The sequence below is a fragment of the Penicillium maclennaniae genome (assembly GCF_028827695.1).
Source record: "Penicillium maclennaniae strain IBT 15551 chromosome Unknown utg000002l:1.0-2354659.0:1.0-2356205.0, whole genome shotgun sequence".
In the NCBI taxonomy this organism is placed as follows: Eukaryota; Fungi; Ascomycota; class Eurotiomycetes; order Eurotiales; family Aspergillaceae; genus Penicillium; species Penicillium maclennaniae.
Window position 1 is genome coordinate 344452 of NW_026623214.1, and position 24222 is coordinate 368673.

Sequence of the window (24222 nt, forward strand, 5' to 3'; positions counted from 1 at the left end):
CTCTTTACTTAGGGTACTTAGGATAGAAAATTAGGTATACCGTTATTATCTATTCTCTCTAATATCTAGGTATTGTTACCGACTAGGACGAAGAAGAATTCGTGTATCATTAACAGAAGCAACTAAACTGAAGAAGAAGAAGAAGAGAGAAAGAGGGAAACGAGTCACTACGAAACAAAACTACTTCTATACCTAATTAGGTTAGACCTATAGCTCCTTCTAGACTATATTCCCCCTTAGGCCTTCCTTAGGCTATAAGATAGTTACATGTTATATAGTCCCCCTTTTTAAAGAGGCTCGCCTTAAGGCTCTAATTTTCTATTATCTAGATAATTATTTATAAAGTAATTATTTAAAGTAGCGTCTAATTATATTAATAACTATATAGGCGGTCTAGGTAAGGCTAAATAACGCTTATAAAAAGCTATTAGCTTATTTAGAGTATTTTTAAAATTACTTATAGGATATTAGTTATTGTCCTTAATTCCGATCTACTAAGCCTTATATTAAAGCTTCCGATAATATAGTTAAATATCTATAATTTTATTAATTTTTTATTCCTATTAGTTATTGTTGGGATATAAGGGTAAAGCTACCACGAAGCAGATCGTGGCCCCTTAAGTCCGTGGGATCAACCTTAGTCCGACGAGGTCAGTCGGTGCCAGACAAAGGTAGAAGGTCAAAGGTCGTAGGATAGACTATAAGCAGATGTAGCCTAAACGAAGGCAGAACCACAGTCCTGAGGATCAAAGGAAGAAGGATAGAAGAAGGTAGAGATGACTTTGGAAAGTGGACAATGACTTAAGGAGAGTAGAACTGACTTCAGGAAAGTAGAACTGACTTCAGGAAAGTAGAACTGACTTCAGGAAAGTAGAACTGACTTCAGGAAAGTAGAACTGACTTGATTCTATCTGCTAGAAAAGAAGGACGTATTTATAGGCTAGGATAGCCTAGAAATGACGTCTAGAATAACATACAAATAACGTACAAACACTAGGCAGCAACATAATGAAGGTGGCAAAGAAGGGAACCGAAGAGAAGCGAAAAGAATGATATCAAGGATCGACGGTCTAAGCCACCACGAAAGCGCCCCCGCAGGATCAGGCTATACATGCCCAAAGGTGGACCATTTTACCCCTAAGGGAAAGTGGTCCGCCTATCCTTAAGGGGACCGAGGGTCGAAGTCTGTTCACCGAGGTCCGAAGACCATAGTCGAAGTCCGCGGGCAAGGCATGCCCGAAGGCACCCCCGAAGGAACGGACCATTCATACCTGAAGGCGGACCATTTACCTCTAAAGGAAAATGGTCCCGCCTATCGTTTGGGGGAGGGCCGCGGACCAGAATCAGAAGTGGTCAAAACATCATTTTGATAGAAGAAAAATCTGGTCACGTGATCAATGCAATCTGGTCTTATATGTTGAATATAAGGATAGATCTTTCTATGTAGCATTGGTCTATATTCCAATACATAACAAATATAGGAGTTTCAGAATTTTCAGTTTAAGGTATAAACTACTAGTAATTACTAGTAATCACCGGGTATAACCAAATGTGGGTCATCAGGTCATCAGGTCACCAGGTGACCTGATGACCTGATGAGCTACATACCCTAAAAACTCGCCTCATGCGCCCTTTACACATAAGCCAGCAGTTGTATGATCTCTGATTTATTACAACCATGACTGACCCTCAGCCTGAAGCTGGCTCGATTGGCAATGAATTTGTCGCAATGATATATCGAATTCTAAACTCCGCCGGTATACTAAACCTGCTTTGGGGCAACTATTTGTTAACTGTCTATAGGGTCCCCTCAATCATTGACGTCGGTATTCTGTGATTCCATTTTGGGTCATTAACTAAATTTACGCAGGATGTGGCTTTCGTTATCCCCGACGGGTATGTAGCCACTGCCTTATCCTCTCTGAAGGAATCCGGATTCCTTTATTGCAAGTAAGGCCTGGGCTGCCCATTTATATATAAATCTCATACTCTGCCTCCTTCTGGGCATCTGCACATTGATAAGGAGCTTGTGATTTCTCTGTATCATAAATTAGATATACTTTTAGAATTTGAGGATGCTGGGTTTTATCACTTCAAGAAGTCCTCGGGTATTCTTAGTGCCTCGGATCCTTCCCTTCTATCAGCAGTTCCAGGTCATAGTCGAGGACGGTTCCCTCTGGAACTTTCATTTGTGCGGATCCCGCATGCTGTGAGGTTTTGCGAGGCTTTGATCCTTCTACTCTGCCGAGATTATAACACTGTTTATGAAACCTACTGGATAGTGATTTTGACCTATATCCTAGAATTCGTGGATGGAACGGGTTTATTTGGTGAAGTAGATCTCGGAGAAGAATACAGGGGATTTTATCGTGCTCTGAAAGTTAGGGATCCAACTATTTATTAGCACTTAGATGAGCTTCGCTATATTTTCACCTTGAGGGGTCGCCTCCAGAACACGTGAAATCAACAATCATGTCTCTACAATTTACTTGAAATCTGAAATGGTGAATTCCTTCGTTGTATTTCCTTGTGTATGTAGGAACAAAGCCATTCACATATTTGTAACGCAAGTTGAGTTCATGAATTTTGGTTGCTGTACTGAGATGTAACAAAATAAACGGTAATGTATGCTGACTCAGTATATGAATAAATATGAATTATTCATATATTCATGAATTTCGCGAATATGAATAACTATTCAATTCATATCATTCATATTCCTTTCGGAGCCCTACCGAGGGAAATTTCACCGACACCGCGAGACACGAAGGGGAATTGTGGTTAGTCGACCCAAATCCGCAAATGATTGATTCATTTGCCTGATTCTGCCTGCTATATGGGCTCTGTCACGACGGCCTGGCTACCCTGCTGATCTATCCCATTTGAGCTGCGGTAACCGTGCCAGCCCTCACGACCCACGAAAGGCTGGCACGGGAAGGGATCATGTATTGCAAACACTGCAAACCAAATCGTAAGGCGACTTTCCCTTCCACATCCTCGATGCTCCCTTTCCCGTTGTGATGCGTGGTGATTTCAAACGAACAACGCCAACAACTGCCGACTCAACATCAATTTCAATTTGAACACGCTTCCTTATCTCTCGGCTTTTCCTATGGTCAATATGCTGCCACGCGGTTCGAAATGCGGGGTACCCATCCAACAAGAACGCATATTATTGACGCCTCTGATGATACCAAAATCCCCCAATTTCGACGTGAAAGATTCTCAATTCTTCAAGAACTTCACCAACCTGCCTTCTCCGGAAGAAGTCCGCATGCAAGCCAAAGCTCAACATCTCGCAGGAGTCCATCCAGACAATAGAAAAACCTTCTCGATGGTCGGCCCTCATGTGCGACCACCACCTGTGATATTCAAGGATCTAGGACTGTTTGTCAAATGGGGAGGTGCTGTGAAAATTTCAGAGGGCCAGTGCCTCTATGCTATAGGCCAACTCCTCAAAGAGCATGTTCTGGTTCCAGAGGTATACGGGTGGCGGGAGGATGGCGACGAAATATTTATTTATATGGAGTATTTGCATGCGCAAACTCTGGAGCAAGGGTGGGATATGCTGGGACCTAATGACCGTGTTTCGGTCTGTTGTGAGCTTCGGACAATCTACAACAACATTCGGCAACTTGAACAGAATCCAGCAGATCCATTCATAGGTAGGGCTCTCTTGAAAGACTTTGCTTTTCCTGAATTGCATTGTCTGACTTTTTTTCCGCGTACAGGTAACATTGTACGAGCTCCACTCTATGATAGAGCATTTCACGTCGAGTCCATGTCCGAAGCAGGGCCGTTCAATACCGTTCAGAACTTTCATGACTGGTTCACTTTCCTATATCGAAAGCCAATGCTCGATCCATATTCTGTTCCAATCGAACCGTTCCGTCAGGATCTGCCTGATGATAGTGCCATCAAGTTTACGCATGGCGATCTCCACCGCAGCAACATCTTGATAACACGCTCTGAGCCCTATCATGTTCTTGCAATCGTCGATTGGGAACAGTCAGGCTGGCTACCTGCATACTGGGAGGCCAGAAAAGCACAGTATACTGCTGATAGGAATGACGAATGGTCCAAAATATACTTGCCAATGATTTTGTGTCAGTTTACCAGCACTTGGGATCCATGGGACTACTACACAATGGCCATGGGGTGTTAAGATTAAGGTAGCGTTATATTATTAGGTTTTATAGTCATGCAAAGCATAGGATTGCTTCGAGGCTTTATATATAACTGGTGAATCGTGCGTATAGCATCACATGTGTGTAAGTCAACGAGCAGCCCCCGAAACAAAAAGCTTAATATTACTGATAAATGCGGTACCGATTTAGTAAGCATGAATGGTGTGTTGAACAGCTCTACTATGGCTCCATGAACTATTGATGTCTTTTCTTAATTTGAAATAGAATAACGACGTCGAAAGTAAACAACAAGTAACCACGGAAAGCGGAGAGCTCGAAGAAAATCAAGAGAGCAAGGAATCCACATCGCAGACGCGACGAAATCCCGGGGCCGCCTGAATCACAGTAGCTTTGGAGCATTTTGGACAACGGAGATGGCGCTGCCACCAATGAAACCTTCCTCGACAAGCTTTTGGACGTAATTTTGCAGCCAATCTTGGCAATTAGGAGCCTATGGCAGAAGCTCTGTTAGAGATGGCCATTATAATAAAGTAGGTTTACATACCGATGGGTCGAAAGGGTTGGGACTGCGGCCAGGAGGCTGAACAACTGTGGCGACCGACTCCAGTCGATCACGCGCCGTTGTGTCGACTCCCGGCTGTCCATTACCCACAGTATCAGTAATAAACCGCTCGTCGACTTGTGCCAGAGGTATAATATGGTGCTTGCGTTGGGTCACACTGAAGTCGTAATTGCGCTTGAACTCCCGGAAGAATCCGGTGGCTGTAGTCCCGGTGACATGGATAAGTTTCCCTTCGTTACCCGCATCACCCGTAGGGACGAAAACAGCATAATGGGCGGGGCCGCGCACCGTTCGAGAATATGGCTAGATGGAGGTGCGGGGCATTGTTTCTGATGTAGTCTGCGATAAAAGAGAATTTTAAAGATGTGTTTTTGCGTGAGCCAAAAAGCGCAGAGAGAATATTGGAGTGAATTCGACCTCGTAAAAGGAAAAGAGTGATGGGAATCACAATCAGATCGAACTGTCCGATCAATTTATATCTAGGATCTGTAAAGGTGATGGGTCGGCGATATCGGATGGTATATCAGTTACGCGCCGGCAGATTTAGTAAAAGCGAGGCCACGAAGTGATAGCATGAAGCACGGGAAATTGATCTTAGACGCTGTACTATACTTGCTTTGAAACATCGTGACCAAATTTAGCCCAAATTGAAAGCGGTTAACGGCCCCATACAGCTTGCCGCCAGCCTAAAACCCACGGCATAGTTGCATTTTATGCGAGCGCAAAAAGACATAAGTTGGTTGGTTGATCGGTTGGAAGTGGGGAAGCTGATCGGCGGGCATTATCCCATGCGTATAGTTGAATATGGTACGTCGCCTAACAGTAAGACCCCTCGAACTCTCCATCTAGCTTGTTCGTATTAGCTGGTATTGATCTTAAATTCCGATATGGATGATTCAAAACTATATGTCATCCACGGTAAGTGTTTTGGGATACAGGTCTGCAGCACCGCTCAAAGTAAGAGTATTTCTATTACGAATCTAGCAGCCCGTGATGTCAACGTAAATGATGAGCTTCTATGCTTTATAAGTTCAGTAGCTATGAATGACACATATTTTCGGAGGTACGGAGCGGAATAGTAGCAAATTTTGAATTTCTCCCGGACAAAGAATTAATTTAAGTGCTGATCTGATCCAAGTTTGAAGGCCGTATTCCTCATACGCGTTCCTTAGAATATAGCAGGTAGGTGCGTGAGTGTTCTCTCTGGCGCTCTAACCGGCCTGTACGATCGATAATACATAGCGAACGATGCCAGGACACGGGTTGGGCTGATTGCGGCTTCCTCTCAATTATCTCGTATGTTTTCAAGACTAGCGGCTGACTTTTTGGTTGTATTTGGTTTATAGCAGGGTGCCGAGGGTGAATAGGGTAGGGATGAGCGCCGGTAATAGCTTTTCGGGAGTAGAGGTTAAGGCCATCTTCAATAGCCGCCAGCAGGCTGCGGACCGCAAATGCATTGGGAGGAGTCTTAATCTGAATAAGCCTTCCTTTCTCTCTTGCAACAACAGAAAAGTGCTTTCCGTTCTGGGCAAAGAGATAGTCTGCGACATCGCGGGCATACTTATCGCCACGCTCACACAGTGACTGGCCCAGTCCTTGTATTTTAAGGGGATTGACACATTTAGTGCAACGGCTTGAATGCCTTTCATAAGCTGTCATCACGTATTGCTCGTCGTCATGGGGTTCGCGCATTATGGTGAAGTAATTGCCAGGCTCCATCGTCGTAAGCTTGTCGAATGAAAAATCCTAACAAAGTCGATAATGCAGTTTGAGGTTTTGAGGGATATCGGACAATAGACGGTAGGAGGAAAACGTTAAAGGATGTGGTAGGTTGGATATTCACGCGGGAAGAATCAGAGTTGAGACGAAGACATAAAGTAGATGTTCTCGCATAATAGAACCAAAGACGTCTGAAAAAAGTGATGAGATGGCTTGAGAACCCCTATATTAGTTATTGAGTTATATCATAGTGCATACGAAAATTATAGGATGCAACCCTGAGACCATACGCAAAGTGAAGGTACATGAACTGGTACAGCTTGAAACTCCTAATCATCGGAATTAATTTTAGAATCGACTCTGGCACTAACCGTGCCGCCGTGTGCTTGATTCTTTCCACAGTCAGTCTAGGTGATACCCTAGAATGATTGGACCAGACGCGCGCAAAAAATAAAGGAAAATCGGGTTTGGCGGTTATGGGGCCACACTAGTTTCGCATTCTTATGAACGAATATATCCTCTTTGGAATAGAGAAGTTTTGGGGAGAGACAGATTTATTGCCAGAAACTCAGGATCCTGATCACGGAGGTGCCTGTCCTTTGCTACATAAACTTGACCGTCATCGCCGAGGGCCAATTTTGAAGAGGCAGTACCACATCAAAATACCCAAGCATACATGGATGACGCACGAATTGGGAACACCTCATCTTCAAGCTTTCAATGCGATGGCGTCATTTCCACTCTTCTCGCCGCTATATGGTACTGATAGTACTGATATCTATATATGTTAGTTTTGCAGTGCCCATGACTACGAGGAGCCTATAGTGATCTATGTTTGATGATAAGGCATGTTGATGTTTTGCTCAGAAGTAACACAGGCCTTAAAGAGATGGCAGTGCTTCAATATCACTACTCTTTCGAATTAAAAAAGGGCTATTAGCTGGAGAAAGGCCCCGTAAGAGATAGCTAGGCGCGCGGTTTCAGGGCAAAGAAGTTGATATCTGCTTGTCACACATTCTCTGCAAACATTTTCGGGATAACGCCTATACTAGCCTTGTCATATGGACCACTCAAGCTGAAACCTGTGTTGTTTTGAATAATGCTCATTCCGAGAGACGCTCAACCTCACAAGGCGCTTACAGATGCTTAGGCAGTAGTTAAAAGATGGGTGAGGCATTTAGCTAAGCGCCCAGATATTTCCGTTCCTTAAAATTAGCGTCTCGGTGGGCTAGACAAGCTAGATGTTTGGCTAAGCGCCCAGATATTTTCAGCCCCTTACTACCGCTTCATTCTCAAATGCTGCCTCTTTTCATCAGGTCGTGCTCATGATCTCATCAGAGAGACTAGAAAATTGACTTGGTTTTTTAAATCTCGAAGCTCTGAAAGTTTACGGAAAATACTCCCGCTGGCGGGTCGGCTGGGCCGCCGAAGAGAACTTGGACAAAATCCAATGCAAGTACATTCCACGGATCGAAGCTTGGTTTTGGAGAGGTCTGAATCCTGTTTCGCAGCCGAGAAGACCAAACTCATCCACATCACCAGAAAGAGAAAGAAAAAATGTCGGGGTCAGATCGTCATGAACGGCAATGCTATCAAATCATCCACAACCGCCAAACCCTTGGGCATGATCTTCGACCAAGAGCTGCGGTGAAAGGAACACGTGCAAGAAGCGACAGTGTGGTACGACCACTGAGACACACGCGTACCATTAAGCGAACAGCGCTCATCTTTGTCCTCTGTGCCTTGCGGACAGTGGACACGTCCCTCAGACGTTGAAGCGCGCGTACTGCCACCCCATCTTCGCCTCCGTCACCGCTCACAGAGCACCGTTATCAGACTCCACACCCTGCCGCGGAAACATCCATATGGAACGCCTTGCTTTGAGCCCAATAAGGACGGAACAATCTTGGCTCGTTCGCTCGGTTCCCGCTCGTGGAGGCTTTGAGGACAATGAGCCTGGAGAGGCCGCAAGAATGGGAAAGGATTGACCCGATCCCGTTACCATTGAGAACCGAATGGCAAAATTGCAATGGAACGGGTGGAGACTACGCGGTCTACCTTGGACATTGTTGTGTACTCAAACGCGCCGGTTCGTCAAGGCTACCTGGGTGTTACAGTCGTAGCGCTCGATAATTGACTCAAAGTAACCGAGTCCTTGCAGACACAGGCCGGGCCTGTGGACCGATGGTCTCCATGCCGCCGAGCCAACTGGGATTCTGCTTGCCATCGATATCATACACAAGATCGCCCTCCAACGTCGGAGATCAGCCGGCGTACGAGTGAGGTTCGCCACCATCCCCAGTAATAATATGTCAGGATTGCAGCCATGCAGAATCTGGGGAACAAATCCGGGCAACAGATCATTCATGCCATCCTACAAACAGCGCCAGACACTAAGACCCACAGCACCGCGATCCGTCCCCAATGAATGTCAGGACATAACAGGCACCCGGGAATGACACAGCAGATACAGTAGGTTGGCCAAAGAGGCACACGTTCTGGGCAAAACTACCCATTCTTCCCTTGATTATCATGGGAAAGAGCTTCAATCGACGAGGGATCTTTACCCAGTGGGAGAGGGAATGAAAGAATTAAAAAATGGCAGTCACCTTCGTCGCACGTCCTGTCGGACCGTCCTAATCTGAGAAATCTGCTACAGAAGTTCCAGGCCAAGGTAGGCAACGCGTTCTGTAGCGCGTCGGCCTTACTGGAAGGTTCTGAAGAGGGAAGAAAATGTAAGTCTGATAAATGGCTTATGTCTTTGTCTCTATAAGAGGGTCACATTAGACACATTTGTAACGCACCCGTCTACGCCGAATGGACAGCAAAGGAATGTCTCTGCACAAAGAGAGGTCTAGCTTCATAAAGTAAGACGATTCCTTATATTTTATACCCAGGTTTTGAAGCTAGGCTTGGGACGACGCCCCAGCGCTGAGATTTGGCCAAGCAAGTCACAGTTCAGTATTTGAAATATGTTCCCACCCTTGTGGAGCCAGTGGATTCAAATGTTTGAAGAGTTTCGGCTCTCATCAATAGATAGACCACGGTCGTGTCAATAAGGGTTGATAATATTTGCATGATCGTGGGGAACTCAATCACTGCATTCACTCGAAATAATTAGTGGGATACTGAGAGCCTTTGAGGTCAGCTTGTGTGCTCTAGACCGTTCGACCGAGCAGAAAGAAAATCCGACGCCTTGCTCGCGACAGCATTGGTACTCCAGGGCTGCCAGCAAGCTGTGGATATGCTTTCCTGGTTACCAGTTTTGGTTTCACGAATCCATAGCTGCACTTCTTTCTTGCTTAGCTGTATGGGGAATTCACCGCCAATCAAAAGCCCGTTCACTAAGTGATCGAATTTGCTGCAGCAAGCTAGAAGATTTTGGCAGTTGAACAGAACATACAAAATGAAGGCGTCCTGCGGAAAGGATTTGCTTTGTCTGTGAATTCATCAGCGGAAGACACGCATGCAGGAAACTCGAGAGACTTTACATCTTCTTGCCCGTTTCTTGGCTACACAAGAGGAATAATCCACGCCCCATGTAGCATCCACACCACCACCAACGCCTCACCAACTAACTTGTGCTCATGGAAAGTCTTGCGAGTCTTGTCCGCAACTGCTTTCGGAAGAGATCCTGTGCGGTATATGATGTTTGCGGCCCGGATTTTCGCAGTCCGGCCTGGGTGGTCGGCTTCTTTTTGTCGATCAAGCTCTCCGACGTACTCCAAGTAGAGCATAATATCCGCAAGCCGGGATTTGAGATAGTATGTCCCCTCGTCTGCCTGCATGGCCTCTACATATCTCCAGATTGCGAAACCTTTCGCGTTGGTTGGAGTGTAATGAGCATGGCGAGAAACGTCGAGTGACGGAGAACGCCAAAATCCGGAGGATATCCAAGACTTCGTATGCTGTCCCAAGAAATCAGGTAGATCAGGACATAGAATGCGTCTGCACTGTCTTTCAATGTCATCTTTCTTTCCTGGTGGAAGGGCGGATAGGTCAGGATGGCAAGAAAAGCGACCTTCCCATTTATCCTCCTTTGAATTATATGGAGCCCTTGTCTTGGAGTGAACAATATCCTCCGTTGAACATCGTGAGATTCCTTCCGAAGTTGAGGTCTCGCGAACATCCTCTGAGGTCGAGTCGTTGTAATCTTGATTTCCATCCCTTCCCTTGCCAAGAGGTCTGAGATTCCTTGAGGGTTGAATCGAGTCAGGTTCAATTGCAGAAGAGAACTTTCTTTTTAGATGCAGCGTTTTGATTGATCTCGGACCCCAAAAATATGGTGGACCTATTTGCGCTTTCTTCACAAGGCAGCTCAGGTAGGTCATTGATGGATGAATTTGTCGAGCCCGATGCGCTCCAGTTTGGCTTAAGACTCATGACATTCTCGTCACTGGATGGACACTTCTCATTACCGGAAGGAATGCCCTGCAAAAATCCGAGAGCCCCGTCTATGGCGGACTCGATGTCAGAATCTCCAAAATTGCCTTCAGTATCATCGGGGGCATCTTCGACCGTCGGCTGCATCTTCGGCAGGGATTGTCCATTCTGGATATTGTTGGGAGCCACACAATCGGACTCGTAGTCAGGCTCTCTGAAATTTCCGTCGCTTGCAGGTGACTTATAAGGGGTATCAGAATCGGTGTCGTCAGGGGCATCTTCCGCCATTGAGTGCAATTTTGACCGGCATTGGTGGCTTTGGATATTGTTGGTAGATTGAATGCTGGGGGATCTTCCTCTTACTTTCGCCTCGGCCATTCTCACCGCTCTTCTGCTCATTGGCGTCGGCGTGTCTCGTGGATTGGAATCAAGAGTGGGATAGAAGAGACTTGGGAGGGGCTTCGGAGTGTGTGTGAGACTTTCAGAAGCTGGATGGTCAGCGTTAACGTTGTTGTCCGCAAGATCTTGATGTGCATCTCCTTCAATCTCCGTGACTTCCATTTCATCCACACATTCTTGTATGGTGCCAGTTGGAGATTCATGAGGTGCAAGTCCATCTGATCTGCCGGAATTCATCCCTTCGGCGCGGTCGCAGGCGGGTGATGGAGTTTTTGAAGGACTAGCCATGGAATGACCTTCATCAATATCCATGCCCGGCGTCTCTTGGTTGTCGTATCCTCCCCTCGAAGGCGGTATGGATAGTTCACTTTCTTTGGTAAGATCGCAGGAACCTTGGGTGAGACTGAGCGAAGGATTTGATGCGTTCGAGCCTGTGTATTCTCGGAGTGCCCAGTCAAACTCATTGGGGGTATGACCATCAGGTGGGGGTGAGAGGACGTGAATCGGCCGGGGTTTCGTTTGCTGTTTCTGCGACAGAGTCAGTATTCGGTCAAAACATAAGAGGTCCAGTCTCTGTGGGGGGGCTAGAGTTTACCATTTGCAATGAGGGTGGTTGATTCACTATATCCTCTCTGTTAAAAAGTGTCCGGGTCTGAACAAATGTTGTCATACCAGTGTCTTGTGCGTTCACATTCATCTCTAGCAAAGAGGGATCTACAAAAGCGACAAGAGTTAGCCAAGGTGATTCTCGTAGGTCGGAATTATTGAAAACTACTGATGCAAGCTGGCTCAGATGAGTTAGCATGTAGACCATTATGATCCGAGGACTCGATTTCAGGCGAAAGCACTTGGCAGTCATCCCTGAATTCATAGTCAACGAGGCAATATGTGATCGCTTGGGCTCGCTCGTAGAGCAGAGTTATTTTATCGCGTGGAAGGGTGGATTGTATTTTGCAGGAATAGCAGAGTGCGCGTAAGATCTGTATGGGTATTAGACGCCTTGCGGCTCCAAGATACGCAACCAAGTTCAACGCCTATTCCAAATCCGCCTTCATCTCGGTATGATCCTCACGGTGAGTTCGATAAACCGCAAAATTGCTATGAAAAGTGGCTTTCTTCTCTCCCGTACGATATTTGTGTTGACCTGTCAGAAGGCTGGATTAGGATAGTTGACCGGAAATCAACTACTCGGGGACCGAAATCCCTACCTGGTGGCCCAAGGATATAACCTTCATGAGACCCCGGGCCATGCTAAAAAGGGGTAAGTCAAAAAGGATAATAAAATTGTTCTTGAAGGCTGATCAGAAGAAGAAAAAGTCAGCCTTCTAGGCGGTCTGCTATCTGGAAAACTGCTTGAAGTTGTGACAGCTCAACAGCTGGATTTTTCAGCGCAAAGGATTTGGCGTCTTCGAAGCTCGGTGTTATAGCCTACGATAACAGTCTATCCGTACGAGAAGCATTAGAGCTCGAGGAAGCTTATAAGGCGCCCCCTTTAAGCAATACTAGCTCCACTAAGCCTATTACCGCGGGACACACTAGCACCGAAGACGCGGCGTCCACCCCAATGTACTAATTGCGGACAGATCGGACATAAGAGGAATTCATGTAAAGCTAGAGATTAATTAATATAAAGGCGTTGTGGTTGATAAAAGTGTCAAGATATAGAGAAAAAGTGGTTGGGTGGCTCACTCGCTTACATGGCTCACTCGCTTACCGACCACGTTAATTAAGTCGATTAGCTGAAAGTTCGAAGACCGAGCCGAAAGTTACTATAGTACCGCGAGAATATATTATTTCCTAGCTCCGCTCCTAGGAGCACGAGTAGGTAGCAGTGCGGTTATTATCGGAGTATATAAAATAACGGAGAGGTAGAATAAGATCGAATAGGCCGGTCGGCCTAAGTGAGCGATTAGGCTACTTAGGGAGTAACTTAGGGTCGTTTAGGGAGCCGCTTAGGGTTACTTAGTGAGCAGCTTAGGGCGGCGGGGTGACTAACTTACCCTATGCTCCGGGAGCCGATCACTTCCTGAGGCGGCAGTTTTACCGTCACCATTATTACTATAGAATAAGAGATAAAATAAGACTATATCTATATTTGGGTGATTATCGTTTGTATTATACTACCGCGATAACCTTTAAAGCATACTCTCTACACGTAAGTGTGTGAATATGTGTCTTTATGTTAGTGCTGTATAGTCTACGCTGACAGACTGCTATCGAGCCGTCCCTGTTTTAGCATGTACAAATGCTAATGAATCGGGAGAGCTATGAGTTGCATGGGAGGGGGACAACCCAGTCAAATGGATCAAGTGCGTGCGACATACGTATTTGCGTCTTCGAATCTTGCTGTTGACACCTGAGGCTGTAGCGGGCAATTGACTTGTCACAATATGGGACGCTGTTTATGCAGAATCTGGAGAAAGACTAGCGCGTGATATAAAACAAAGCAATGAACACCGGTGTATCCATTTTAAATGAACCACAAGAGCCTAGGTATTGGCTCCCCATCCCATCGTCAATCTATAGTCCTGTGAGGCCTCCGAGACGCCTCTGACTAGGCCGACGACACTGTCCATGAGTCCGCCTTGGCCGCTGTGAACGCGCTCGCGGCGCTGTCGCTCAGCTTCAGATTCACAGGTCTGGATACGCAAGATCTGCTCATTTCTCATTCCTTGCAATCGGTCAGCATCGTTCCTGGTCAACAAGGCTCCTTGTCCTTGTCTTCGAGTCCACGCAGCCTGCTTGACTGCCGCGGCCCAGAACTCTCCTAGCTGTGTCTCGTCTCGACCTTGGGCGTAGCACTTGATTAATCCGGTCTCAGAGCCAGCATCAAGCGATGCGTTCCACTGGGAGCGGACGACTTCGTATCGCTTCTCCATCAACCAAATGACTGGCCAGGTAATAATCCAGAGCTGGAGGATAACGCAGATCCACCAGACAAAGCTGTTACTTCGTAGTCTATTAATCCAATGCGGTGAGTACATTGTGACAGAGCTGTATCCCTTCTTCAACCAGAAATTTGTCGAGCCACGGTAGTTCAGTTCCCGAATATGAGAAGCAAGAACATTGCGCATCGACTTGAAGTCGAAGCCATGGAGCTCTCGGGTCATGGTGAATCTTTGGCCAAACTTAGCAAGGATGTTCTGAAAAGGGAACACAGAATTACATACGATTTGACAGGTGCAGGATCATTGCAAAATCGCTCACACCACATCTTGAGATCCTCCTCTTGTTCCGAAAGAACCGCACCGTCCTCCTCGACCCCGTCCAAGACATCTGCTTCCGACTCCAGCAGCGCGGCATCGCTCTCGTCGAGCGAAATACCCTTAGCACGTGTCTTGCGAGGTTTGTACCGACGCGATTGAACAATTCCACCCCGAAACGCCTTTTGCTCGTCACCGTCCTTGACAACCTCGGTCTGCATCCAATTTACATCGAGCGGTCCATCCCAACCCCGCAACATAGTCTCCGCGAGGTCAAGATGGAAGCAAAAGTCCGTCACAGTATTAGAACTCTTTTTCTTGCCATCGTCACTCGACTCGGTATGTGTCCCCTGGATTCCAAGCAGCGGACGCACGGGCAGTTTCATCTGCCTGCGAATCACACGGAAGAGCTCATCGCTATTCTGGGACAGCTCCCGAGCGTAGGTCACGATGCGAGCATCAGCTACTGTGAAGTTTCTGGCACCGGGGACGTGATAGGCTGAGTCGCTGAGTCTTAGAGGTTGGGATGTGGGCAGTGGAGCGGGAGCGGAGAGAAATTCTGGCTCGTCGGTGTAGGGGGGGGCGGTAGGTCATCGTTGTCAATGGTGTGGAGCGAGACTGATGAGGACGCCGAGGGTTCGTCAGTGAGGCGACCCATCTTTAGTCTGAAGATTGTGAATGAACAGAGGTAGGTAAAAGAAAAGCAGAAGTTACGAGGCTGTCAGCAAAGACATGGCCGCCAAGGCTTTTTGTCTCAGGTGCAGAGCCGCATTGGAGTTAAGCGGTTCTTACTTTCACTCTTTTTTGCGCATCCTCGAACTACCTCGGAAGGACGTTAAATCGCCTTTAGATATCTGCATTCATGGTGTCATGTGGCTCTGAAAGCTTCTAGGTCTTTAGAATCGGTGATGTCCCCGGTCGCGCCAGGCTGGCTGTTGAGACATATTCTGGAACCTTGGATCCGTGAATCTTGTTAGATAAAATAGAACTTCTGGATGGATCGAAGTCAACCTTTGACACTAAGCGTTCAATTGATTCCTATTCACTCTATTGTAAAATGACAAGGTGTTTGCTAGACTCCCTCATGCCAAATAACCTAGTGACAGGACCTATTGTTATCGGGCCCATTTGTCCATCAGCATAAGTATCTACCGAGTTCAAAGCGTCGCGTTGCAACAGCCTCCGAGCGACGCCGGAACAACGAACTGAATGGCATCAGTATCTGAGATACCTCGGCTCGCCGAGAATTTGCCCCGAGGGCGTCGTGAGTCCTTCCTGCGACGGAATCAGAACACGGGCCAGAGTCCACCTCGCACCACCAAATGCGATGGACTGCAACCCGATTTCGCACGAGATGAAGCCGTCAACCGGGTGCAGTACTCCAAGCAAGAACAGATGAAACATTCGAGCCCGACGTATCATACAGGAATGAGCCACCTACAATGTACTTGTTGATCATTGAACTGCCACTTTCCACTGGGCGATCGGCTAGGGATCAATGATAACGTTCTGTGAATTTGCAGGACGATGTAAGCGGTTGTGAAGATATTCTCAAGTGGAATAAACAACAGAAGGCTCTCGAAAATTCAAACAACTCCCACCTGCTTCCGAGATGGATTGGAGGTCTGCGGGTTGCGAGGCTATCTCATCTTTCAATGTCGATAGAAAGAGCGTGCGGTCCTTGGTGAGTCCTTATTGCACATCCTCAAATCATGCGCTTTATATTGAATCACGAGCTATGAGCTCTAGAGTATCCAGATCCGCCAACATATTTAACCCAGGAGAAATTATACAATGATGGTGATACTCGGAAGCCTTTCGAGGGCTGGATTTCAGGAGTATCTTCCGTTGAACACTCGCCTGGGAGAGGCCTGTAGTATCGTGTGAGCGGTGATGACCAAATCGAACTGGAGTGAGCATACAATTTGTTCTGGTCGGGTGAACTGGATTTGCCAGAAAACGTGTGAAAAAAACTTCCATAGTATGTTGTCGAACTGGATCGAGATTCTGAGACTGGCTGCCGGTTATCACCCGGATGAAAGCTTCTCATGAAAGGAATCAAAGCATCGTGTGTGAGGATTTCATAGGCATGGTCAAGGGCAGAGTCCAGTCGATCTGGACTGGGTGGTAAGATGGTGACATCCAAGATTGCCAGAAGTGATTCACGAATATGACCTGGCAGATTGATTTCGCAGGGAGACCCGGGCAGGATATAGGTGCCCATGATGGACTTCCATTGTCTCCCGACAACAACAGGGTCTTGAATGATGGTGCTGTTGTCGGAAGAGGCCCAGTGCGCCCCGTATATGCCCGGGTACGCCTGTGCCTCGGAGATGAAGTTTAACGTCTCTTCAGAATGGTTCTGGATTAAAAAGTCCAGAAAAGCATCGAATGTGTACGGCTGCGGTGATTTGCCGGAAATAATGCTTTCTAAAGTCGCACGCGACGGAGAAAGCATACTATTTGAGAGAGAAGGTTGAAGTTGTCGACCTTTGGTAGGTATTGCAACAGCCATTACTCCCAGAAGACTTGTTTGAAGAATCCTCGACAGAGAGTATGCAATGAGGTGAGAAATTATCGCCTTGTTAACTGAGAATCCAAGGCTACGGAAGGAATTATGATTGTAAATCTACTTCGCGCTGGGCTCACATGACCATGGTGTGTGTTTGGTTCAGTCCTAGAAGGTCTAGATCCATCGAGAGAGCCAAGCCCCGGCTCCAAAGAAGTCGGCATCTCAAACCACTGTTCATAAACACCACAAAGCCCAATTTAGAAGAGTTCATGCTTTGTAGGGCAGGTGATAAGTTATGTAACGGAAAGTTCGGCCGTCCAGACATGGGAATGGAGAAGGTCACAAGGCTAGATCAAGCCACGAACCACGATATTGGAGGCAAAAACATCCAAATGGAAGGGTTATTGGTGTACCAAGGACTCCGTGTGCTGGGTGAATTGATAATCCGCCGATTTCATCACCTAACTCGGCTAAACAAGTCTGTGGGTGGTCGACGACTGGGTGGGGCGAATCCCATCTGGCTAAAATCGGGTGATCGGCGCGCTCGCGTTGCAGCATCCTAGGCTAAATAAGTGAATACGAGAGACATAATGTTCCAATGAGAATCAACCCATGTTCTCAAGACATAAATTATCAAGTAAGCGCTGGATACCTTGATGCCGAGGCATCCGACAAAATCACCGAGCTGTGAATAATCAAATATGTTGCTATGAAACATTTTCGTCACTTCAGTCATCGATTCCTTCTAATCTGGAGTAATTCATTGATCCTCAATGTCGCTGTCAATTGATGCTGTCGTTGATGGTTGCTTGGCCAATGACGGGACAAAGTCTCCAACGATGACAGCATTCACTTGCGTCGACGGCCAACCACAGTAATGCTCAACCCCACCACTTATTATTCTCCACATGAGCGATTATGAGCATTTGAAAAGCTCTACTGTGGCATCGTACAGCTCTTTTAGACAAATATGCCGACGAAAATCTCCGCAGACAGGGAACCCAATGGCAATGGGAAGGATAGGAATGGTAGAGCAAACGGCAGCGTGGAGGCTTCTGCTCAACGCCGCCGGGTCAAGCTACCAGCTTGGCTGGACCACTTCAACAAACACGACCTGAAAATATTACTTCGCTGCTGGGTAGCTATTTGGGTGGCATCCCTGTTAATGTTTATCGGCCCGGCCTTGCGCAGCATTGGAATCGCTACATTCTTTGGCGCACTGTTGCTATACATCGTGCCCCCCAGCAGCATATTGATCATCTACCTCTTAGCAGCTTTATCTCTCTTATTTGGTATGTGTCTTGCCTGGGCATGGGGACTCATTACCATGAAAGCCGCCTTAGCCGCCCGCCCAGCTTCACAAACTATGGCCCGACTGCTTCAACTACAGGAAGAGGCCGTCTCACAAGCCAAGCAAACTGGGCAAAATCCTCTCACAATTGCGGAAGAACTCATCCACAATGGTTTCATGTTTGATGCTCGAGTCACTGTTGTTTTCTATGTGTTGAGCTGCGTCTTCGTGTACGTGATGGCACGACTGCGGGTGGTCAACCAGAAGTTCGTCCTCGCGGAAATATTCGGCATCATTATCATGGACTTATTCTTGCTCTTCGGTCCAACCCTCCCATCATGGAACTGGGAAGTCGCCAAAGTTCTTGTTGAGCCTGGTGCTATAGGAATCGCTCTCGGGTTCGCGTGCAATTTACTGCTATTTCCGCAGTCAACATCATACGCGATTCTGTCTCAAATGGAGAAAATAGTTCTCATGGGACAATTCCCATTTCAATGCACGCGGGATGGATTAGCTGAAAAGCCGATAGATCTCACCCAGATGAAAAGCTCCAAAGCGAAACTCATTGAGTCATTCAAGGCTATGAAACCAATGATGGCTTTTCTTCCATTGGACATTTCCCGTGGTCGATGGGGTGTTGAAGATATCCGGAGTCTTCTTGACCCTGTGCGGCAGATGATGCTTGCTCAGATCGCTCTTCTCGACTTTCATATCGCTCGTCAACGAGCTCATGACAAGATCAGCATGACGAAATCGGGTCCAGGGGATGAAACAGATGATGCAGGTACAGAATCAAAAAGTTACGCTTCTGGAGTTGGAAACCGACAGCCGCGAGATGGACTCGATATGATGCATGCCCTACAAGCCCCGGAGATGGGAGAAATCCGATCCAATACCACTCAGGCCCTCAACAAGTCCAGCGCGGATTTGTTACAGGTATCCTCGGAAGCTATTAACTTGGTCGCTGAATGTATCCGTTTAGTCAACACTCGTCGATGGTTCCGTCGACACCCGGCCGAGGAATTTGACCAGGCGGCTTCTCGTGGAGAGGAGATTCTTGGTCGATTGCGTTCTGAGAAGAAGATCTGCGCTAGTGAGTCTACAGAGGGGCTGATAGAGAGCCACAAGGATCTCTTCGATGAAAACGGCAATCTCAAATCTGAGGAGCTTCAGGGTCCATATGACCTTCGTGCCCTAGTCCTGGGCATGGTAGCCGAAGAAAGAATCCTTGGAGCAGCCACGGCCACAGAAAACCTTCTAGCTCGGATCCTGGAATTGTGTAAGACACGCATCAAGCACCGTATATGGTATCCGACTGGTATTCGCTATGCCATATCTTGGCTAGTCAACGGACACCAGAGCCCTCCTCTGTCAGGCTTACCTATGGGCACGGGCGATGATCCCAAGACACTGGATGACCAGGTCAAAGAAGCACACCATCAGCTTCGTATAAGCCATGGTGTTGTAGTAACGCATCGTCAAAGCCGGCTAAGCCAGATCATTAGGCGCAGCTGGCATTGGCTCACCGATACAGGAGGTATGTATGCCATTCGCATGGTGGTGGTCACGATTGCGACTTCTATTCCGGCGTCTCTGCCAGCGACTGCAGGATTTTTTTTACCGCGAAAAAGGCATCTGGGGCACAATCACAGCGCAAATAGCTGTGGTCATCTACATGGCGGACTTTACTTTCTCAGTTGTAAGTCGAACAGCTGGTACCATACTTGGTGGCGTGATGGGTATGGTGGCATGGTACATTGGGTCGGGCAGTGGTACTGGTAACGCGTACGGATTATCTGCCATTACCGCAGCGATGACATTGATTCTGGTGTGGTGGCGACTGTTCCTCCCACCGGCACTACTGCCATGCGCTGTCATGAGTGGCGCGACTTACGTGCTGGTGATTGGGTTTAGTTACGACGACACACATATTCAACAATATGGACTGCCGGGGTACGGCTACGCAGCATTTTACAAACGATTAGTGACTGTTTTACTCGGATTAGTCGCTGCATTTGTTGTTCAGATCTTTCCCAAACCTCCCTCAGCCAGTCGACACGTCCGCAAGACGCTGTTCAACACTATTCGCAACTTATCAGACCACTATGCCCTGCTGCTTTCCCATTGGGGCCGAGCAGATGACCCGAGCCCTGTCAGCATCGTGGCGGAGAAGATATCTCTTGATTTGGCTGAGACACTGCTCGCCTTGCAAGGGTCGATTAACCTGTTGAAATTCGAAATCACTCTCGGCCCGTTCGACCAGGGGACATTTCTTCAAATACAAGAGCTCTGTCAAGATATGAACCAATGCCTGGGCCGGCTGCTTGCTCTGACGGGATCGCTCCCTGTAGAACTACAGCACCGTCTTACCCAAAATGTCGGCATTATGGACGACACCATCATTGACTCCGTCATGGCCGTTCTTGGAGTGATCAATCAGTCGTTGAAGACGGGAGATCCTCTACCAGAACGTTTACCCGCCCCTCTACTGACTCGATGTTACGTAGCCTGGCATGCTGAGCACCGTAAGGCAGAGTTTAGTACGGCCTTGGTGCGCAATGAAGACTATCGTCGCTACTGCGTAGCAGTCAGCTCCTACCTGAAATTCTTGTCCACTGTTGATGACATACTGCTTGTGCTAAAGGGGGTTCTTGGAGAAAGCCCTATTGTGAATTCATGGCGAGAGGAGAGGTCGCCTGTATGATACTTGAGACTTGGCAAGATGAAAGAACCGATTCCCCAGGCACCAACGCCTACAAGTTCCTCAACAGTTGGTACAGCCCATACTGATTAAGAATTTTATTTTGTGAATGGGGACCACAGTAAAGCTCCTCCGTTTGACGCGATCAATGAACCCATGGAACCCATGGACAGGTCCATCAACGTAAGAAACAAAATTACCAGTATCCTTCTCGCACGGCTGACTCTGTACGGCAGACCCCGACGTCTTATCGGTTCCTCGATAACGAAAAGGTATCCAGATTAGGAAACGACTGCGGCTCGCTGGCCACGCTAAACCTAACTAGGTCAGATTTCGCGATGTTTAAGATGAACACGAAGTCTCCACTTTGGGCGAATGCTTGGCGTGCAATTTGCATTCCTCTTATGGATGCGAAGACGTATATAATAAGCCAAACCCCCAGTGCTAGGTTTCTCTAAATGTTATGTTCTCACTCGTCTTGACTCTGAAATCGCGCATCTCTGAAAAATGATCTTGATCTACAAACAGATTAAGAAGCGGAACGAGAGAAAGCGGCATGAGGCTCCGGGTTTGGCTCATACGGATATTTCGCAAAGAGAGGAAGGCCAAACGATCCCAGCACACAATGCAAGCGACGTTATTCCACTTGATGCTACACCCGCCCAGCATGCTGAGCCGATACCACTTCGTGCCGTGCAAACTCACGATATACCAGTCGAACGAACCAAAGACGTAGTTGCCCTATCTAAAAGTGGCGAACTGAAAGAGCAGAAGGTAAAAAAGATACTTACCTCAGAGGAACTTGCCGAGAGCAAGAGAAGAACAACCTACAGATGGAAGATCATTCTTGGCCTCTTCAGCCCCTTTTGTTTGCAAGCTCTGGACACGACCATCGTGGCCTCAGCATTGCCATATATCGCCGAAGACTTTAGTATGCCCCTCCATCCCACCTTTCACCTCGGCCACATAATTTGTCCGAATCACACGATTTCAAATAACGCGACTGACCACATGACAGACCAAGTGAAACAACTCAACTGGATCATTTCCGTGTTTAACCTGACCTCTGCCGCCTTCCTATTCATCTGGGCCCAACTGACTGATCTCTTCGGTCGCCACTACGTCCTTCAATCTGCAATTTCTATCATGATGATCGGGTCAGCGATTTGCACCGGCGCCCCGACGTCTTCCTTTCCAGTCCTCCTCCTCGGTCGTGCCCTCCAAGGTGTTGGCGCGGCAGGCGTGAACATGTCCATCCGAACCATTCTAGCCGACCGCGTCTCACTCGCCGAGTACGCACTCAATTGGACTATCTTTGCGCTTGTTTCAGGCATCGGGTTCAGCATCGGTCCTGTGATTGGTGGCTATCTGACGCAGGCTTCGTGGAGATGGTGTTTTGCGATCAATCTACCAATTGCGGTTATAGCTATGGTCATCATCGTCATCATTCTGAGAAAAGATTTGCAAGGTCCGCAACCCATCACCATGGTAGATGGTGTGGACATTACCTCAAGGTGGGGACGGTTTAAGGCTAGGATGTCGACTCTCGATTACGGCGGCCAGCTGCTTTTCCTTTGGGGATTCGGATTGTTGATTCTGGCTTTCACTTGGGCTGGGGGTACTTATACTTGGGATTCGGCTGCTGTACTTGCTCCGCTCGTTATCGGGGCTGTTTTGGCAATTGGCTGGGTTGTGTATGAACATCTCATGATACCTGGATCGGCTATTGCGAAAGCGTTTCCGCGCCAAAAAGCTATGATTCCGTGGGAGTTATTGCAAGAGCGTGATATTGGTCTGCTGTTCTTGATCAACTTCTCCATTGGCGTTGGTATGTTTGCAATCATGTATTTTATGGATTTGTACTTTGCGCTTGTGGAAGGAAAGAGCTCTGGTCATTCTGGTCTTGCGCTGTTATATTTTTTACCTGGCTTAGCTGGTATGTGTGAACCTCTCAACATTCGCCATTATGGTAAGCAGGAAAGATGCTAACCGGTAAACAGCTGGCGCTTACATGGCTATGTTCTCATCCAACGTCTGGCCTCGCCAAACTTTCCCAGCACTCATGCTTGGGAGTTTAACTTCCGCGGTCGGAATTTCGGTCCTCGCCTGGGCTGTCCATGTAGGAAAAACAAGCGTGATCTACGGCATGATGGCATTAGTTGGTCATGGCGTTGGGATGCGTATGAACCCAGCCTCGCTTCATGGCTTGGCCTATTTTCCCGCCATGACGGCGCAGATTTCGTGTCTTGCGTCCTTCGCCATTCCATTTGGTGGTTTGATCGGCCTCACTATCATGACTACAGTCTTCACCAATAAGAGTGGCGTTGAAGAGTCTGATGCGAGAGATGGCATTAAGTGGGCATTCATTGCGATGATCCCTGTGATGTGGCTCGTTGTGGTGCTTACGACCTTCCTTGGAAATGTTTGGATTCTGAAGGAAGGAGGGCATGAGATTGCTACACGGCCTTACCTTTGGAATCTATTGTTGCGGAGGGATCTGAAGAAAGAAGAAAGAATCCGGGAACAGAGGGATGGACTTACTACAGAAAGAAAGGAGGATGCTGAGATAGGTTTGTCCGCGATGGGTATCGACAGGACTGAATAAAGTTATTCATTCTTGTGGACAGTACTGATGACCAATGAGACGCCTTCAGATGAGCTTATCTGATTTTAGCAATTCTATGGTCAAATGGTAGAACCAAAATTTCCCAGCTTGTTTTGGCTAGACCATTAATATTAATTTGCTGGAATCACCAGCCGGCGTTAGAGTAACGGGGGTGAAGTCGACACCGAGACACCCGAATGGTGATGTATATCGCGCCAGAACACAACCAAGTTCGTACGATCTCGGAGATTTCTTATGGATGCGAGTATAAATGGGGCCGCTAGAGGCTCTGTCCGCCACTTTGGCGCACAAGGTTACCGGTCAGTCGGTGAAGATTCACCTGCATCCGAAACTTGACCGAGATCTCTCCGTGGCTAAGCCTTCGTTAGAATCTTGACAATCTTGCGAAGAGGCCAATTGGAGGGTCACGTTGAATAACAAGTCTCAAAGATATGACAACGTGTTCCCCAGCACGAAGTCAATTCGCTGCATAATACGGTTGAAGAAAAGTAAGGATCCCGCGCATCTTCCCCGACCGTTTCCCCTCCGATTGCCGGGCTATAAGCGGGTTAAGTAGAAAATCCCGTCTTCCACAATCAAACGTTCGGAAGATGCCCGAAGGGTGGAGCGCGGAGAGAGTTTCCATCCCACGCCCCTCCACGCACGTCTTGGCATAGTTGGCCTCCTGCGCCCCGGACA

General features: G+C 47.6%; 6 protein-coding genes across 6 annotated transcripts; 3 read left to right on the top strand and 3 right to left on the bottom strand.

Moving 5' to 3' along the window:
* Positions 1–3121: 3121 nt before the first annotated feature.
* N7477_001359 (phosphotransferase family protein) lies at positions 3122–4165 on the top strand (the record flags this gene model as incomplete). Its single annotated transcript, XM_056963022.1, has 2 exons — positions 3122–3665; positions 3732–4165. 2 exons carry the CDS (start codon positions 3122–3124, stop codon positions 4163–4165), a joined length of 978 nt encoding a protein of 325 aa, XP_056825941.1.
* A 362-nt stretch (positions 4166–4527) lies between these two features.
* Positions 4528–5412, bottom strand: N7477_001360 (uncharacterized protein; the record flags this gene model as incomplete). The annotated part of the gene is made up of 3 exons (XM_056963023.1): positions 4528–4638; positions 4693–5013; positions 5383–5412. The coding sequence occupies 3 exons, from the start codon at positions 5410–5412 to the stop codon at positions 4528–4530; spliced, it is 462 nt and encodes a 153-aa protein (XP_056825942.1).
* Positions 5413–9941: 4529 nt separating this feature from the next.
* Positions 9942–11809, bottom strand: N7477_001361 (uncharacterized protein; the record flags this gene model as incomplete). Its single annotated transcript, XM_056963024.1, has 3 exons — positions 9942–10623; positions 10703–11739; positions 11807–11809. 3 exons carry the CDS (start codon positions 11807–11809, stop codon positions 9942–9944), a joined length of 1722 nt encoding a protein of 573 aa, XP_056825943.1.
* Positions 11810–13700: 1891 nt separating this feature from the next.
* On the bottom strand, positions 13701–15148 carry N7477_001362 (uncharacterized protein; the record flags this gene model as incomplete). The annotated part of the gene is made up of 3 exons (XM_056963025.1): positions 13701–14354; positions 14378–14927; positions 15129–15148. The coding sequence occupies 3 exons, from the start codon at positions 15146–15148 to the stop codon at positions 13701–13703; spliced, it is 1224 nt and encodes a 407-aa protein (XP_056825944.1).
* Positions 15149–17896: 2748 nt separating this feature from the next.
* On the top strand, positions 17897–20921 carry N7477_001363 (aromatic acid exporter family protein; the record flags this gene model as incomplete). The annotated part of the gene is made up of 4 exons (XM_056963026.1): positions 17897–19496; positions 19563–19664; positions 19723–19754; positions 19818–20921. 4 exons carry the CDS (start codon positions 17897–17899, stop codon positions 20919–20921), a joined length of 2838 nt encoding a protein of 945 aa, XP_056825945.1.
* Positions 20922–21425: 504 nt separating this feature from the next.
* mfs56 (uncharacterized protein) lies at positions 21426–23523 on the top strand (the record flags this gene model as incomplete). The annotated part of the gene is made up of 3 exons (XM_056963027.1): positions 21426–21849; positions 21937–22854; positions 22919–23523. The coding sequence occupies 3 exons, from the start codon at positions 21426–21428 to the stop codon at positions 23521–23523; spliced, it is 1947 nt and encodes a 648-aa protein (XP_056825946.1).
* Between the last annotated feature and the right edge of the window lie 699 nt (positions 23524–24222).